Genomic DNA, 16,524 nt, shown 5'->3' on the forward strand with positions numbered 1-16,524 from the left:
ACACGCATAGATACACGCACGCACGCATCCACGCACATCCGGTATACCACATAGACACATGGAAACATTTTAGATTTTAGCTATTAGCCCGTGTAACTTGTAACAATGCCCCTTTATTTATTTCTTCATCGATCATGTTTCTCATTTTCCTTTTCTCTTTCTCCCAGCATTTACACACATGATTCACAGCGAAATTTTTAGACTCGCTCTAGACTCGATATAATTCTTTCTTCCTTTTCTTTCCTCTCGCGAATCGATCAATGTCGCGCACGCAGTGCGTCTCTACGAAGCGAGTAAATACCCTACGCAAACGTATCTCGTTTGGATTATTACAGTCGTGTATAAATGTAGGCTACATACACACATATTGTGAACGTAAACGCTTTCGCATAACGTATACAGCAAAAAGAGAGGAGATCACAAATGACTGCACTCGCGTATAGATAGTCCAGAGAAACGAAACGATTGAGTATAATCTGATGACAATCTGCGAGCTAGAAAAAAAAAAAGAAAATAAGGATAGTAATAGTACCGATTGGAGAAGTACATTATTGAGTCGTCTATCGCGAGTATAAAGGAAATACTGGCCTAAGAATATCAGAATGCGCTACGCAACCTCCTCGGAAACGCTTGTACAATCTTACAGGCTAAATTATATCGTAACTTGCTGATCGTTGATTGCATGATCGTGATTTTCGAAGTCGCGAATTACTGTCCCGCATCGATATCGACGAGTAACGCTAAATTATACGAAACGCATCAGACTGGACGCAATTCTCTCTTTCATTAATCAGATCATAGCCTAATCTCCGATAAATTTCTTCCTTCGCGATGTAATTTTTCTCACGACGGATGAGAAAAGGATTCGTTAATACTTAAAACTCTTATTCGAATAACGGCATGAATTTATTGTTTTTAAAACAGTCCTTTGTCTTCTTCCTTGGAAAGAAACAATGAGGATGAGTGCACGGAATGCACATCCTTTTTTTTTATTACCAATAATATTTGCGGTGTCCTCCAACGGCGCCGTACGCTTTTCTTACGAATTATCTTGTAACTCGAGAAGCAATTTTAGGCTGAAGCGAAATGGGACTAATATCTCGTGTATTGTGTGGCTTAACTACGGCTATTAACGTATCACAAAAGAAATATCGCGTTTCTCGCAGATCTCTCCGACTTTCGTTAGCCAGCCCAAAATCACTTTTGTATTCACGTGACTCGAGACGCGTGCACTACGAAGAACGACTCTGTCTCCCTTTCTCTCTTCCTCTTTCCTGCTTCGTGCTAAAGCACGTCTCTCGCTAAGATACCCCTGAATTTTATTATACTTTCACCCTGTTATCTCATCGCACTCCTAAAAACTATCTTTTCGTAATACGCGTGTTATTAATCTCTTCTCATTTATCCAAACATGGTCATTTCTCCACATATTAAAACGCTCATCAGCGACGTTTTACGCTTAATAGAAGCGCACGCGATGCAGTTACTATCAATCTTCTTGGTAAGATTGCTATATGCATCGCGAATGCTCTAAACAGTTCTACGTTCACGTGAGCGATAATCGTTGAGATGGTAGCAAATCGTACAATTACATCTTGATTTATGCGCAATGTCCTTTGTTTCTTCCTATTCCCGCCCCTTCCTTTTTAATGTTACCGATACTATGGACGATAAGACATTTAGGTGAACACGAATCATAAATAATATATGCGCGCGTGTATTATGTACACATGGAAAATATTCGACGAGATTCTTAAAGAAACTTGTAAAACTTGAAAAGAACGCAAATATGCTAAAAACACCGATGCAAGATTACCAATCGTCATCGTCGTTGCGTTTATAGCAAAAAAAGCCGTTGATCGATCCGGTCGATCCTTAATACTGTGCACAGAAAATATCGTTAAAAAACCATTGATAATTTACGCATTAACCATGGAAAGAGTTGATTGGTTTTAAACTTTCTTTGCTCGATCTTTGTGAAAACACCTTCTCGTGAGTGAAACTAAATTATAGCACAATCACTAGCATCTTCTTTAATAACGACGAACGAAACGAGCAACGAATACTGTAGCTTTACTCAGTAGCTTTGAGCATCGGTACATTCGACAATACAACACTAAGGCGATTTTTACGTAATAGATAACACTGCGTATACCCTTAAGTCTCACGTACACACTCCTGCGCGCAGCGCGCACGACGCTCTCTCTCTCTCTCTCTCTCTCTCTCTCTCTCTCTCTTTCTTCCGAGTACCACAGTAACAGGTCTGTCAAGTTACTTCAATCCGAAGTGCCCGCATCAAGTACTTTCAGGAGAGTTCTCGATAATTTACAATCACTACTTAAATTTGATACTTAAAATTCTGTCTGTGTGCAACTAAATTGACTGCTCAAACCGGAGTGTAATTGCCCTTGGGTTTGTAAAAGATCTTTCCGCGCACTATACGTCTCGTGATTTCATTCAATAATAGGCGTTTCTCCTTTTTGATCTTCGTCAGTATGCCCCGATTCTCTTGTGCGCGCCGCGACAAGTACGGCAACACCTCCTTAACCGGTCCGTATGGGATGTATTTGTACGCGGAGTAACCGGCTTGACCTGGAAATTTTGTTCAATGCATGTGTATACTTTACCTCATCGTGAGAAAAACATTTGAGCTTAAACAATTATTGCATACCCAATGGAAATGTTATGTAGTCGCACATTCCTAATAACTGACCAAAACATATGACTTTATCCTCCGGCGAAATTCCGATTTCTTTCATTCTAAAAAAACGTAGAAAGATATTTTGTATATATAGATACACGTTGATATTCTCTCGCAGCAAGAATAAAGATAGAACTGAATCGCGGCGAAACTTACTTCTCGATCGCGAAACGCACGGTGTCTTCATTGTGCGAGGCAACCATAATTCCTATTTTCTTGGGATCTTCTCCCTTATCCTTGTACTGTTTCATCCGCCTCAGGCACTCCATGAGCGTCTTGTGATAGGACTCGGTCGTCGCCTCAAACGTTGGATTCGTGGGATCTGGATAACCCATAGCTGCCGCTCTTGCCCTTTCCTGGATAAGAACTCTTCGGTATTTCGCGCCATTCAGCGAAATTAATTCAAAGAATAAGAGAAATGTTTACAAACCTGCTCAATGTACGCGCCGCGAACGAGTTTAGCACCAAAATAAAAATTTTGGCGTTCCGCCTGTTCGAGATCCGTTTTCACCTCGTTATATGCCTCTTGCAGATACGTCTGGTAAGTGTTGAATACCACAGCCTGAGAAGTAGACCGACATTTGGCAGTGAGAATATCATTCACTGAAAAGTAGCTAAGTGATAACGTCGCGATCCCCTGAGAACGTTAGGACATTACCTTTTTTGTATTGTACTTGCGCATCATCTCCAGCGTCAGGCGAGAAATGGCCGGTTGGAAGTACGTCTGCTCTGCATCTATCATGATACGAACATCCAAGTTGTCAGCCACCTGCAAACAAAAAAAAATTATAAATAGTCTTGTTATAATTTGAAGTTCATTATAAATGAACTTCAAAATTAATAAAAAAATTTCATTGCTTAACGCATACCGTGACGATAGTGTTTAGACGCCTGATCATGTTCCTAAACATTTCCTCTTCCTTGGACGTGAGTTGTGACATCAGCCTGACCATCTTGCCCGTCTTAATATCAGGTACTTGGAACGTTTCGCTCAGTTCGTAATTTTCGTCTAGAATACCGCTCCACGGAAAAAGGTGAATCACACTGTGTGGACAAAAATATCCATTGTGCTTACAATATCGTTCTGTATTAAAAGGTCGCTTCTATTCTTGATTTTGAATCTCGTACCCTTCCTTATCCGATTGAATTTTTTGAAGGAACTTTTGCACCGATTCCTCGTCTTTGATGTGTGCCTCCTCGAACTTTTTCCTGAAATCATCAGGCTTCGCGTGATGTGTCAGAACGGCACCCTCGCCGCCGATAACGTCGGACGTATACTGCCGTGCGCGCATAATTACCTCTGACAATTGCAGCTGAAACAAAAATTATTTCATTACAATCATAAGTTTGCAGATGGACAATTAAAGTCAGCAGTAAAAATAAAGTTACTAACCAGAAGTTGCGGCCGACCAAGCGCCGTTAATTTAACGGCTGTGATGCCCATTCCCATCGAAGCGCCTGCAAGGATATATTTCGTGTTACGTCATGTTATAGCATTAATGAAATCAATTATTTTTTCGTAAAAGAAAGAGCGCGCACAAAAGCGCTTGATATTTCAAGATGATAGAAAAGATGTGGAGATATGGAGAAGATTCCAGGGGAAAGAAGGGAAGTAGTGTCTTCTTACCGGGATAAGGATCGGCTTGGGCATGAGTGGTAATATTCTGGGAGGGGGGATATTTCAGCTGTAGAGTCTTAACTTCATCCTCTGTAAAAGTTAGTAAGTTTACGAAGCAATATTCTTTATCTGAAGTATATATCGACTTTTTTATTTTCCTCTCTATTTCTTAGATATTAATCAACTGGTGACAGCTTTATGTCCGTTAAATGTCTCCGACACGTTACGTCACATAATTTTGGGCGAAAAGCGCAAACGGTGATCCGCTCACGTACCGATATTTATAGCCGAGTTACGACTGGCCTGTGCCTGACTCGTGGAATTTCGAAAGATCCATTCCATCGTCGTCATCGGCGACGGTGAGAGCACGCGCTATTTCTCCTTCTTTTTCGCACTGGCATATTTTGTATATACTACTCAACGTAACACACGTCATCGGGAAAAGGCGTGTGCTCTCGCGTCAACGAGAACCGAAAATTCGTTGAAGGCGGCGATCGATGTTGCACGCGACTTCGTGACGTTCGAGTCGCGCCCCCGTAATTACGCTATTACCCCTCCCCCGGGAAACAACCTCTCCGCCATGTTACACAGTTTCATTAAATTAGATTAAACGTAACTTTAAATTTTCATTTTATTTTAATTGCCCAACTCGTTCAGTCAATTCATTTATTTCATATATCTTCGCACACATTTGATTGTCCATTTACGAGCAGCGCTCGAATTAGTATCACGCAGCGAATATTAATCTCCACGTAATCAGCGAATCGATAATCGCGCTCGTGTAATAGTAATCACGTGAAGATCAAGTTATATAACAATGCAGTAATCTTAACAGATAGTAAATCGGAGTATTGATTTCCATGGATGGCGATACGTGACCCGTTCGGCCACCTACATCGTTCGAATATCCGAAGAAGGTCAAAGGGTACTAAAAAAAAAAACCCTGGATAATGCGGAAAAGATCGGTCTGTGGCGCTTTACACGAATTTAATCTTCGTTGTCTACGTTAATTGACGAGATAGATCGAAACGATAAAAAAAAATATGGACTTCTAATTTACATGTCGGCAAAAATATTTTTATTATTTAACTTCAAGATTATTTAAGTTCAAGAAGCTTAAGCTGAAAAATCAGTTCTAAGCCGGACTGTGATAGACATCCTGTATAGCTCAATGTCGCGCCGTCAAAGATGGCGATCTCGAGGATTAGGAAGGATTTTAAAATGCTACAGAAGGCCAAAAAAAATAAAGTCTGTGACTCACTCGCCACAGCCTCCAGACACCTGATAAATATATCCATGTTTCGCTCGCATGACGCTTCGTTCAGGTAGAAATATGTCCTGGCCGACGACACCTTGTATCGTCGATCGGCGAACGACTTCTCCACGTGATACTTTTTCAGCGGGCCCTCCCTCTTCTCGTCGCCCGCCTCCGACACCGAGGCTCTGAAATGGAAGAATACCGAATATTCGGCGGGACACTCGTTATCATCGCAACCCACGCCTCTCTGCATTAGATTTTTTTCTATTTAGATGTCACTCTCGATTTTTTTTCCATCTCTACGGATTGCAATTCTTCAATCACGTATACCGATGGAAATTAAAGTCCAATCTCTTCTTCACGCACAGAAGCGAAGATAAGCGGATGTAAATAGAGAGCTATATCCGATATTAGTTCGGTAAAGCGATACGCAGGTTTAAATTTCACACTTGACGACAGGACTCGAGCTACAAAACAGCGCGTTGCTCTCGCAAGGACGCCGTACGAGAAATAAAAAGGATCATCATCACGCAATAATCGCGATAGCGTAAATTCTCGCGATCGCGAAAATATGTAAAGCAAATAACTTACTGGATCTCGCGCCGCTCGGCCTCTTCCTGCGAGATGTCCTCCTCGACGGAATAATCGAGGATCGGTTTAACGCCAAATTGCCGCAGCCTATTTAAGACAGGTGTGATCTGCACCTCGTCTTCGCCGGCGACGAAGTGACCGTAGAACGTCGCCTTCATGAGCTTCGTGAACAGCTTTTCACCCAGCATTGCCTTGGCCAGTTTCATGAACTGTACAAAATTCAACCATTGAGACATACTCAGCATTTCGTTGACGAAGCTCACAATCAGTAACGTAATGCGCGAGGATGAAGAAAAAAAAATGTAAAAATAAAATCGCAGCTAATTCTTCGTTCGAGAGTCAGCTTCGGGGGCGAGCATTACGTAATCGCGCGGAGAGACGAAAACGTTATTGTAGGCAGTAGGTACGCCCTCGCAATAAAAATGTGGGTTAAATTGCACCTAACGATTACGTAAGATCGGCATATCGATCCCCTGACGAACGAAATGCTCGCCCCCGGGAATAATACGCCGTTGACCCTTTCATCCCTCCTGTCATTAAAAGTCATAGTCGAATTTAAAAAAAGAATATGAATATACTATAAAGTACAAAAGGTCCAATACGTAAGATGAAAAGTATGTAAAATATAAGAGGAAGATAATAAAAATTTTCAATAGCATTTTAAAGAGTTTAAAAATAAAAAATCCAGCTTTCATACAATTTTATAAAATCATAACACGTTTGTTACTTGCACGTAGGTAGATAAAGTACACATTCGGTATTCAGAAGATAAAATATAAATTATGACGGGGTATACATATGTGAATTTCCACGTGTATAGAGACAAGCGGTACACGCGCGCGTACACAGATGAATATAAACACGTCGTGTATATACGAATATATATTTATGAGAGCCAAAGCTATAACGTTAATTGCTCGCTAACAACACCGACGTCCGATGCTAACAATAATCAGTCATAATTTACACTCTGTGATTCATAGCGTTGCGAAATTGCGATATCGTAGATCGTATAGGCACGTCAGTCATTTACATTTTATTGAGTGTAATATGTATGGAAATGTCAAAGTACCATTTCATCAGTGTGTCGAATTGCGGCCCGGATGGTTTGCTGGACCTGTTTACCCCTTCTATATCGCGACGGTATTTTCCTTTCTATATAGGTATATGCACATATCACCTATTTATATCTTTGCATAGAGGAATGAGCGCAAAAACCTGCAGCTCCGATCGCTCCTAAAAAACTTGTGTGATTATAGAAAAAATCTATCGCTCTCCAAGCGAAGAAAGCGATTGATCAGCGCGAGTAAAGGAATTTCCAGATAAAAATAAACTTGACGTTTGCGATATAAATCGGCGAGACGCGGGTGTTATCTCTCATCAGATTAGCCGAATCTGATGAGAAATAAGCGGCAGAGGTATATTCCGCAATGAAATGTGTAATGCAAGCTCACACGTGAAAGGAAGGATGATTAGTCAGATTGTTAAAATAGAAACAATCTTGCGACGACAGGAAGAAGTCGCTGATTACAATCCTTTCCCCTTATCGATCCGCTCGGGTTTCGTCAGATGAAATCGTAGAAATAAAATTGGGATGCAGCGAAAACCAGCAACGCGGCGCGCCTGGAAGTCGGTTCTAATTTTACCGTCATTCATAAGACTTCTCGCTTCATTGCCCTGAGAAACTTTTCGTATACTTCACAAAATCTATAATAATGATTGAGGGGCACGTGGTATAAAGTTTACCATCCAATTCAATTGTGACAGTAATTTGTGATAAATTACAGAACAAAAATCGACGGTTAGAAAAAAAGTTTTAATCGTTCGCTAGACGTGAACACATAAATACTCGTGACTGTAGTTGCAATTAATAGGATAGCTCGTAATCGAAGTGATAATTCAAAGCAAACTGGAAATGCGGATTCTTAAGTGCTATGCAAACAGATAGGCAGGTCGATACATGTTACACGGACGACAGTGTATGTATGTACTTAACGTCGCCACTTAAGTCATTGTTATGTTTGCCAAACTCGAGGGCCTCCCGGAGCTCACCGAAACGTTTGCCAACGTTATATATACCTATTGATAAGCCTAAACAGAGTGCGTGCCTGCATAAATCGCTTGATAAATTTTCCCATGCTGTGACGCGTCTGGTGACGAGTTCCTCGCACGATGTTGTAATTATGTTTGTGTTCTCTTTAAATTTCGTCCACTTAGAAGAGCGAGTAGAATTACGCTGATCGCGAATATGTCTCAGCATCTCTCAGCTGATCGGCCTCCCGCGAATCTATACATATAGGTTTACAAAAGTCGACTTTGTCACCGACGCAACGCGACGTCGCGTTATGTAGCTGCGCGAGATTAAGCGGAGTCGCTGCTGTGTGCCAAAACCAGCTTGGACCAGCTCGCACATTGTTCGAAAATGATGTTATACAACTACGACCGGTAAGACAATTCGAGACCACCACTCGTACGGCTTAGGTAATGCGAGAAACATTATTCTACCACCAAATTAAATTACAACACTATACCTACATTCTTCCCACTTACACCTCAAGTATATGTTTACCGAGAGCGACACATACGTATATGTTATTACGGTTTGACAGTGATAAATGCAGTTCTTGGTAGTCGCACGGTTCGTCGAACTATATATATATCTATTATCAACGTCTCGTCGATAGTGCAACTGGAGAACGCGGTGCGGCGATACGCGGGTTGCGACTCAAGCTGGCGATCGATCTAGAAAAATTCCTGGCCGCGAACCACCTCGAAAGTCAAGTGCATTCCCTATTTTAATAACATTCTCTCTTATCGTCTTCGTAATTTCTGATTTATATTAGCGAGACACCGAATGATTCGGACTAAGAACTAATTTCTTTTGCACTTCAGATTCGGCGAGTCATCTGACGACGATCATATCGAAAGATCGAGTTATCCTGTAGAATGATAGGCGAGCATTATTGTGCGTCTGTAAATAATCGGGGAAAACCTGCGACAGATAAGAGGCGCGCGTGGTGTACTTGAAATAATATCGATAATGGCGATTTGTTTCAGAAACGCCGATCGACATCGACGAAACCGTCTATTTTTAATTCTTTGCCAATCAATTTAATCTAAATAATCATTCCGTCGAGTTCCGCAGGATGTCTCACTGATGTCTCACAATGATTCATCCTAATTTTCAAGTTGAATTGATTCTCAATGATACTCGATGATACTCTAATCCTAATTTTCAAGTTGAATTCTTCAATACATTCATTTCATTCTTTAAACGAGTGTTTCTTTAAGTTCGAGAGACGAGCATGTCATTTTCTTCAATTATTACTGCCTCACTGACGGCGGGATCTAACGCTGGTATCTTTAGAATCGCAATTGGGGGAAGAAAAAAAGTGAGAGAGGAACATTACAGTAGGGTCGAGAGAGGTGTAAGAGTTGGCATTTAGGCGAGCGGTTCGACTAGGATCGAATTGGCCACTCGTTGGAGGTCAATCCATCCGTTCGTCCGTCCTTGATCGCACAAGGAGGCGCCAGACGACTGGACAGCCTTGGGATTACTTGTACGCGTCGTTATACCGATCGGCCAGCTCGTCTCCCGCGCACACGTGTGGGACTGCCCGCGTGATTGACACGACATATGACCGCTCTCGTGTCGCGTTCCTACTTCCTACGTCATACCAGCCGGAAGACTCACATGTGCGCGCCGGAGTTGACCGAAATCCGGGTATTTCAAGAGCGTATCTGGAGAAGTTTCTGTTTTTAGAACAGACGTACCGACCAAGAGAGGCCGAAGGAAAGGAATACCTGTCGGTCCGTCAGTTCGTTTACCCAACTGCCGCGCCAGAAACGGCCGAGTTTTGAGATACAATGCATAAGCAGCGCATCCGTCAACTTTGATAAAAATCTGGCGGAACGGTATGTTTCGCTGGATTTGCCCTGAAACACAAGCAACCTCGTGCAAAGAGGTCAGAAAGCTCTGTATCAGGAGCGATCCATTTTTTGGGAATTGGAGCTGCTCCGATTTTTTACGCTAGTCAAGCGAGAGATGAGACGTGCAATTTAATATCGTTAGACAATAGCTGGACAATCAAAGGAAGATGTATCAAGTGGGAGTTCAAGTGAAGGACACGAAAAGTGCTTCTCGAAGACGTCCACGCCAGGGTGAGTTCGAGAAGAGGCGACCGAGAGACAGTCCAATCGATGCGCGAAAAACGGGAGCGGCAGACGCAGTGACGCCGAGCGACTTATCGTAGAGCGTTGCATAACGAAAGCAGCGCGAAAGCGTAATAATTCGCGAAAGATGCAAGAGCCGTGCGATCAGGGCCGAATAGATAGACCGGACCTCAGCTTGTTGCCAATTCGATGTCATCAAACTGTCCAAATACCAACTCTCGTATCTCTCTTATTTCTCTTCTAAATTCCAAGGATACATTCTAAAATCTTCAGCGTGCGACAAGTGACCCGTATCATTTCTCAGTCCGGCGACGCACGAAGATCGATATTCTACGCAGCGCTTATTGCTGTTAGAAAACATAATTACATGTCATAATTACATGTGCGCAAGGGAATAACATTGGTAATTACACTGAGGAAAAAAATAAGAAAAAGATATATTTCTCGAGAAGCGGGGTGCAATAAACAAGTTTAAAAGCTTTCGTATTTATTCGAAGAGATTGACCACGATCATCCTAAACGTTACATTGAGTTTGTCCATGCAGTTAAATTTTAAGTTTATCTTATGTGTTTGTTAAAACTGTTCACTTTCAAAATCATTTTTACGAATTACCATTTTCCAATTCACGCTGCCGGCGTGCTCGATCATGTGTAATATTTATGGAAAGTGTATGGGAGGTGCCGCTTGGTCTGGCACACCGTCTGAGCGGAGTCTGGCTCGAGAGAACGAGGCAGCCAACGTCCCCCCCTGAGGTCAGGTCACGTTCTCAGGGTTGCATCGGTGTCGGCGAGCGATACGCGACTTCGCGCAGTATAACGTTCTCGTGCAATTTTCGTTCGTGATCCACGAGGATGTGCGAAGGTCTGCACGCGAATTCCTCTCTACGGTTTCTCATGGAATTAACCGAATGTCTCGAGAAAATTCCTTCTTATAACCATTCTGATCTTTCGACCTAAATTTATATTTTGACTATCGAAATCGAAAAAAGCTTTCGATAGAAAAGTAGAAAGCTTCGCTGCGACGAGCAATCCGCAATTTGAAGAAAAAATCTTTCTTCTTTTCTTAATCTATTTTTATTATTATTAACCTTTTATCGTGCTATCGAGTTAACAATAGATTTACCTCTCGCGATATTTACGAGTCAAAAGACTATCGTGATAAGAGCGTCGTGATAAAATCAAAGCCGCGCTAATTGTCACGGCTCGGTGCAATTATCGCTAGCCAATTTTCCCGTGACATTTTTTATTTTACGTCGCATTTATGGCTTCGTTGTAATCCATCGAGAATATGCTCGGGCTCGGGCTCGGCCCGATATATGGCTCGTCCGCGATGAGAATTATTACGACTCGCGGCGAACCGGCGGAGAATCGCGACATTGGAACGGGCACGATCGATACGGGAATATCGAGACGAGGAAGAAAAGGGAAATAGCTCGCCGTCGCGTTCGAAAAAATATTTCTCGACCGTAAAGGGGAAAACACGACACGTTTTACAATTAGCGTTGCGACGCTGAATTATGCCACGTCGAATGACCGAGACGTTAATCAAACAACGCGGCACAACCCGCACAACGTATACATCCGGTTGGATGATTTATCGCGCGCGATTGCGTGCGGTCGACGGACGTAATGAATTTTACGTTACGTAAAGTTCGACAGCTAGACAGACGTATTATTTCGTACCGTTCGCGAATGTCAAGATGTATTCCGCAACAACCACGTACGCAAACGCGGAAAATCTATAACGCGGTCGACTTCTCTGAAAGCGAACATTCAGAAAAAGGCACGACCACGTTTCTTACAAAGTATCTAATAACAATTGTCGTATTATTTTGCACCTTGCTTTGTGAGCGCGACAGAAAAACTAAGTGAGTTATACATACTTAATTACTTCCTCGCAATTACGTACGATGAGTGCGCAATTGTATACGAAACTAATTAAAAGAAATATCTAAATGATATTCCTTGTTTTTATGAAATTCTCGCGGAGGACATACACAAATTAAAAACGCCTTTTCAAAACTCTTCGTGCCAGTTTTTACGTCGAAACGTTTATACAAAAATAGATCAACATGGTTATATCTATAATTGCATATTATTTGCAAACTCAAATTAAGATAAACGCCAGGATACTTGTTGTTTCTCGGGATACTTATGTGAATGCGAAGAGCGTGTCGATTTTAAGAGAATATTTGTCGTTTCAGCGATAAACTAAGAAACAAGTAATTTTATTCGACTGGTAATTTTATGGGAATGCCGATAAGCAATTTGTTGGCAATTAATTGTACTCATTAAGTAAACCAATTTGGTCAAAACTAATTCGAATTCAGCCAAGTCGTTACTTAGGAGCGCATATATGCGTGTAGGAATTGCTGCATCGTGGCACAATGATTAAAAAATCGGCGGAATCGGCGACTCTCTGAACGTAAGGAAATCGCGATTGGATTCCGCGTGGCAGAACGTACTACACGTCTATCCTTGGACGCGGCGGTTATGTAATTGCCCCCGGCGGCGACGGCGGCGATGGTTTGCGGCAAAATTCCTAGGTCGATCCGATGTGTCCGGCGAAATCAATAAAGTCGCGTCGTGCCACACCATTGTCGGGGCGACTTAACGGAAATAAGTTCCGGCGAAGAGGACGAAGGATCGCTGCGAGACGCGAGGAAGAAAAAGATGGATCCTCCTGTTTCCTTCTTTTAGGGGTCTCAAGGTCTCAAGGTCCGCGGCGTTATCAGTTATTACGTTCAAGATCACGGTTATCGCGCGATCGTGATAGATTTATCGATCGGCCGGGCCAGGCAGGATCGAGCGACGCGATTAGAAAGACGGTAAATCGATACTTGGACCCCTTCCCCTGGAAAGTTACCGCGATCGACCTACCGCAAAAACGAAATGCTACTCGAGGCCCAGCTCGGGCTAGAGATCCTATAAAAGCCAGTTTTGTCAAAATCGTGCAAGAGAGAAGGATAATTATATTCAGAGAAGGATATTTATATTCATATCTCGTTTTCTCTTTCTCTCTTGTATCTCTTTCTCTTTCCGTTCTCTTGCTTTTGACAAAACTGGCGGAACAATCAAAACTGGCTGTCTTATAGCAAGTCTCTTATTATAGGGTCTCTACCTCGGGCGATATCGCGAGCGACTCCTGCGGGAATTGTTGCGCCGGTTGTTGTTCCGCTATCGGAAATCCGTCCCCGATCGAGCGTCAACCTCTGACCCGCTTTTCAGATCACAGGGACCACCCTAGACTGCCCTAGAGAGAGCGACGTCCTTCCCGAGATATTTCGTGATAATGTAGATCAGGTGAGAGGCACGTTAACCAAGGTTAGTGCTAACTCATACCGTCGCGACCGGCTATTTACCTCGCGAGACGATTACGTCATAACATACGCGCGGGATTCCGCGCCGCTTAGAAAGCTCGAGTAATTAGCGCGTCCTGTCGGATTGAGCGATACGGTGATTAATTGCAAAGCGAGACCGTCGTGTTATTTCGCGCGTGTTTAGAGCGCCGCGTACGGCACGTATCGCGATACTTGGAAATCAAGCCGGGATTAGATCGCTGGCTGAAGATTTTAATAAGTTAAATTCACATTTCCGAATGTGTGAGATGCATCTGCGACAGGTGCGTACCGTACAGATGCGTCAAAACCTCCACGAGGAGAACATTGCTAAATTATCGAGATCGTCAAAGCTTATCGCGTTTGAAGTTAAATCGACTGTGAAAAAGATTCTGGCTATTCGTAAATCATCCGAGAATTTCCACGTCATTTATCGTTTTATATAAATATAAATGGTCGTTTATAAATGGCTCGAAGATTCAGGGTCATTTAAATTCGTATTGCATTTCAACGTTCTCTGCGAGAGAAGTAGAATAAATAAATGTTTATATTTAAAAATAAGAACAGATTCTTCATTAGAGAGAGAAAAAAAAGTTGAAATAACGTTTCACTATTCCTTTCTACATTACATTTCATTTACAGAAGGAAGAAAAATAACTTGAGTCGTGTATCGCGGTGCATTTTAACCCTCGCAGGCCACATTCATTTTTTGCATACGTGTAAGCCGGCCACATGGGGTCTGGAGGACCCCAGCCATTCTTTGCTTTTAAGTTTCAAAAATATCAAGATATTGTAATGTTATGTTTTTTTTAAACGATCGTAAATTTTCTGAGATTTATGATAGTAATTTCAGAATTTGTAAAAAAAATATAACAAAAAAATACGAATTAAAAAATTTCATTAGGATCCCTGAAACCCCAGGGTAGCTTTCGAAGGATAAGTTCGATATTTTTCATTCAATAGAAAGAATGTACTTTATGGCATACGATAAATCAACTTACGTCCGATCAATTTCGCACAATCGGCTTGAACTAGCTTCGACTAGCTTAATCGGCGATCGCTTCAACTATCATTGCTCACTAGCACAATATTTAAGCTATAGATCTATACAAGTTTCCTGGGCAGCGATCACGTAACTTTTCTCCTAGAGTGGAAACGTGAAAAGTGCAAAATTTCATGCGACTATCTCTTTCTATTCAACACCAATAGAAAGAGATTGTTACGTGAAACTTTTCACTTTTCACGTTTCCGCTTTAGGGGATAAGTTACGTGACCGCTCTGCCCTGGATTCAATCTCTTCCTTTGCCAAGCGACGGAAAGATGAAAGATTCTACCCATATCAATGCGAAGTGTCGCAGGCAGACAGGCAGGCAGGCAGCTGGCAGGCAGATATACGTAGCCTGACTGAAACGAATGACTGAAATCAAACTGATCGGAGTTGGGTCGAGGGATCTAAGCTTAAACCTAAACCTGAACAAGCAAGACAAGCGGTTCTCCCTCACCTTCATGTTGTGCTCCACGATGTACTCGATGGAGCACATCTGGTAGACGACGTAGGCCCGCATCAGCTCCATGGTGGTCTTGCTTTTGAACGAGGCGATCGGGTCGTTAAACTTCAAATCGAGCGGGTCGATCTGCCGTGGCAGCGCCGTGTGTTGCTGCTGTCCTTGCTTCTTGACGTCAGTGGCAGCGGCGGAGGGGGAGGAGGTCGCGTAGCCACGCACCTGTGCAACCAGCCGCAACGACGGCGGTGCCCTGGTAACCGCTGCCGTTGCCGCTGTCGCCGCTGTAGCCGCCGCCGCGGCGTTCTCCAGGAGGCCGACCACGGCCAACGGCGGCGCCCCGCACTTGGCCAGCTTCTTGCCGGCGCAGCATCGTCGCGGAACACTTCTCAGAAACGCCATCGTTTTCGGCGCGCGGCAACGAAAGGGAGGCGGATGAGAAAGAGAGAGAGAAAGAGCGAGCGGGGCGAGCGGGAGAGAGGGAGGGAAGAGCGAATTATTGGCGAGCGAGAGAGGCCGTCGGCGACGCGGCTTCCGCGCCACCGAAACGGGATATCACCTTCTCACCGAGGCTGGCTTGGTTCTCCCTCAGGTTGACGGACGGAGCGTTGAGGGACGGGAGAGAGAAAGAAGGATGAGAAGGAGGGAGAGCGAAGGACAAGTCGCGACGATCGGCGCGGATAATCGGCTCGCCGACGACGATGCTCGCACGGTAAATCGAGATACCCGGGCGAGGCTGTAGGCGTGATGTAGGCGCAGGAAACGGGATCCTGCCGCCGCCGTCGCCGCCGCTGCTGCTGCTGCTGCTGCTGCTACTGCTACTGGATCAACTGGATGACGTTGGCTCGGTCTCTTCTCTTCTCGTAGTACACTCGTCGACGTGCGCGGTGCGCGTGTCTAGCGACGGACCGACGGACGTATACGTGGACAAGAATCGCGAAGCGAAGCGAGGCGAGGCGAGGCGACGCGGCGCGAGGCGCGACTGACCGGTGATGACGGCGGCAGCAGCGGCCCCGTCGTCGTGGCCGTGTCGTGGGTCGTGGGACGAACGGTCGAGCGCGCGAGCAATATAGCACGGCAAATGGCGACCGGCCCGCTGTGCGCTCTCTCGGTCCTCGCGACGCGACGGAAATATTGATTTTCGCTCGCCGCCGGGGACACCACGTTCCGACTGCGTACCCGTGGCCACCGGATCCGCGGACGGCTTAAATATAACGCGCCGCGCGCCGCGCCGCGTCGATCGGAATTCGTCGACGCGCCTCGCTCCCCCGATTAGCGCGCCGCCGACGCCGTCGCGTTTCCGCGACGCCGATTGGCCCGTCGGCGGAGGTGTGCGCTCGCGA

The 16,524-nt window shown here is 44.1% G+C and overlaps 1 protein-coding gene across 1 annotated transcript; it reads right to left on the reverse strand.

Annotated features, from left to right (window-relative positions):
• Positions 1 to 93: 93 nt before the first annotated feature.
• Positions 94 to 16,414, reverse strand: Slga (proline dehydrogenase slgA). The gene is made up of 11 exons (XM_071788237.1): positions 15,182 to 16,414; positions 6,169 to 6,377; positions 5,581 to 5,762; positions 4,095 to 4,159; positions 3,830 to 4,014; positions 3,571 to 3,745; positions 3,360 to 3,470; positions 3,132 to 3,263; positions 2,858 to 3,057; positions 2,672 to 2,760; positions 94 to 2,592 (listed from the first exon to the last, which is right to left on the reverse strand). Exons 1-11 carry the CDS (start codon positions 15,581 to 15,583, stop codon positions 2,387 to 2,389), a joined length of 1,956 nt encoding a protein of 651 aa, XP_071644338.1. The 5' UTR covers positions 15,584 to 16,414; the 3' UTR covers positions 94 to 2,386.
• Between the last annotated feature and the right edge of the window lie 110 nt (positions 16,415 to 16,524).

The sequence above is a fragment of the Temnothorax longispinosus genome, chromosome 9, assembly GCF_030848805.1.
Source record: "Temnothorax longispinosus isolate EJ_2023e chromosome 9, Tlon_JGU_v1, whole genome shotgun sequence".
Classification (NCBI taxonomy): Eukaryota; Metazoa; Arthropoda; class Insecta; order Hymenoptera; family Formicidae; genus Temnothorax; species Temnothorax longispinosus.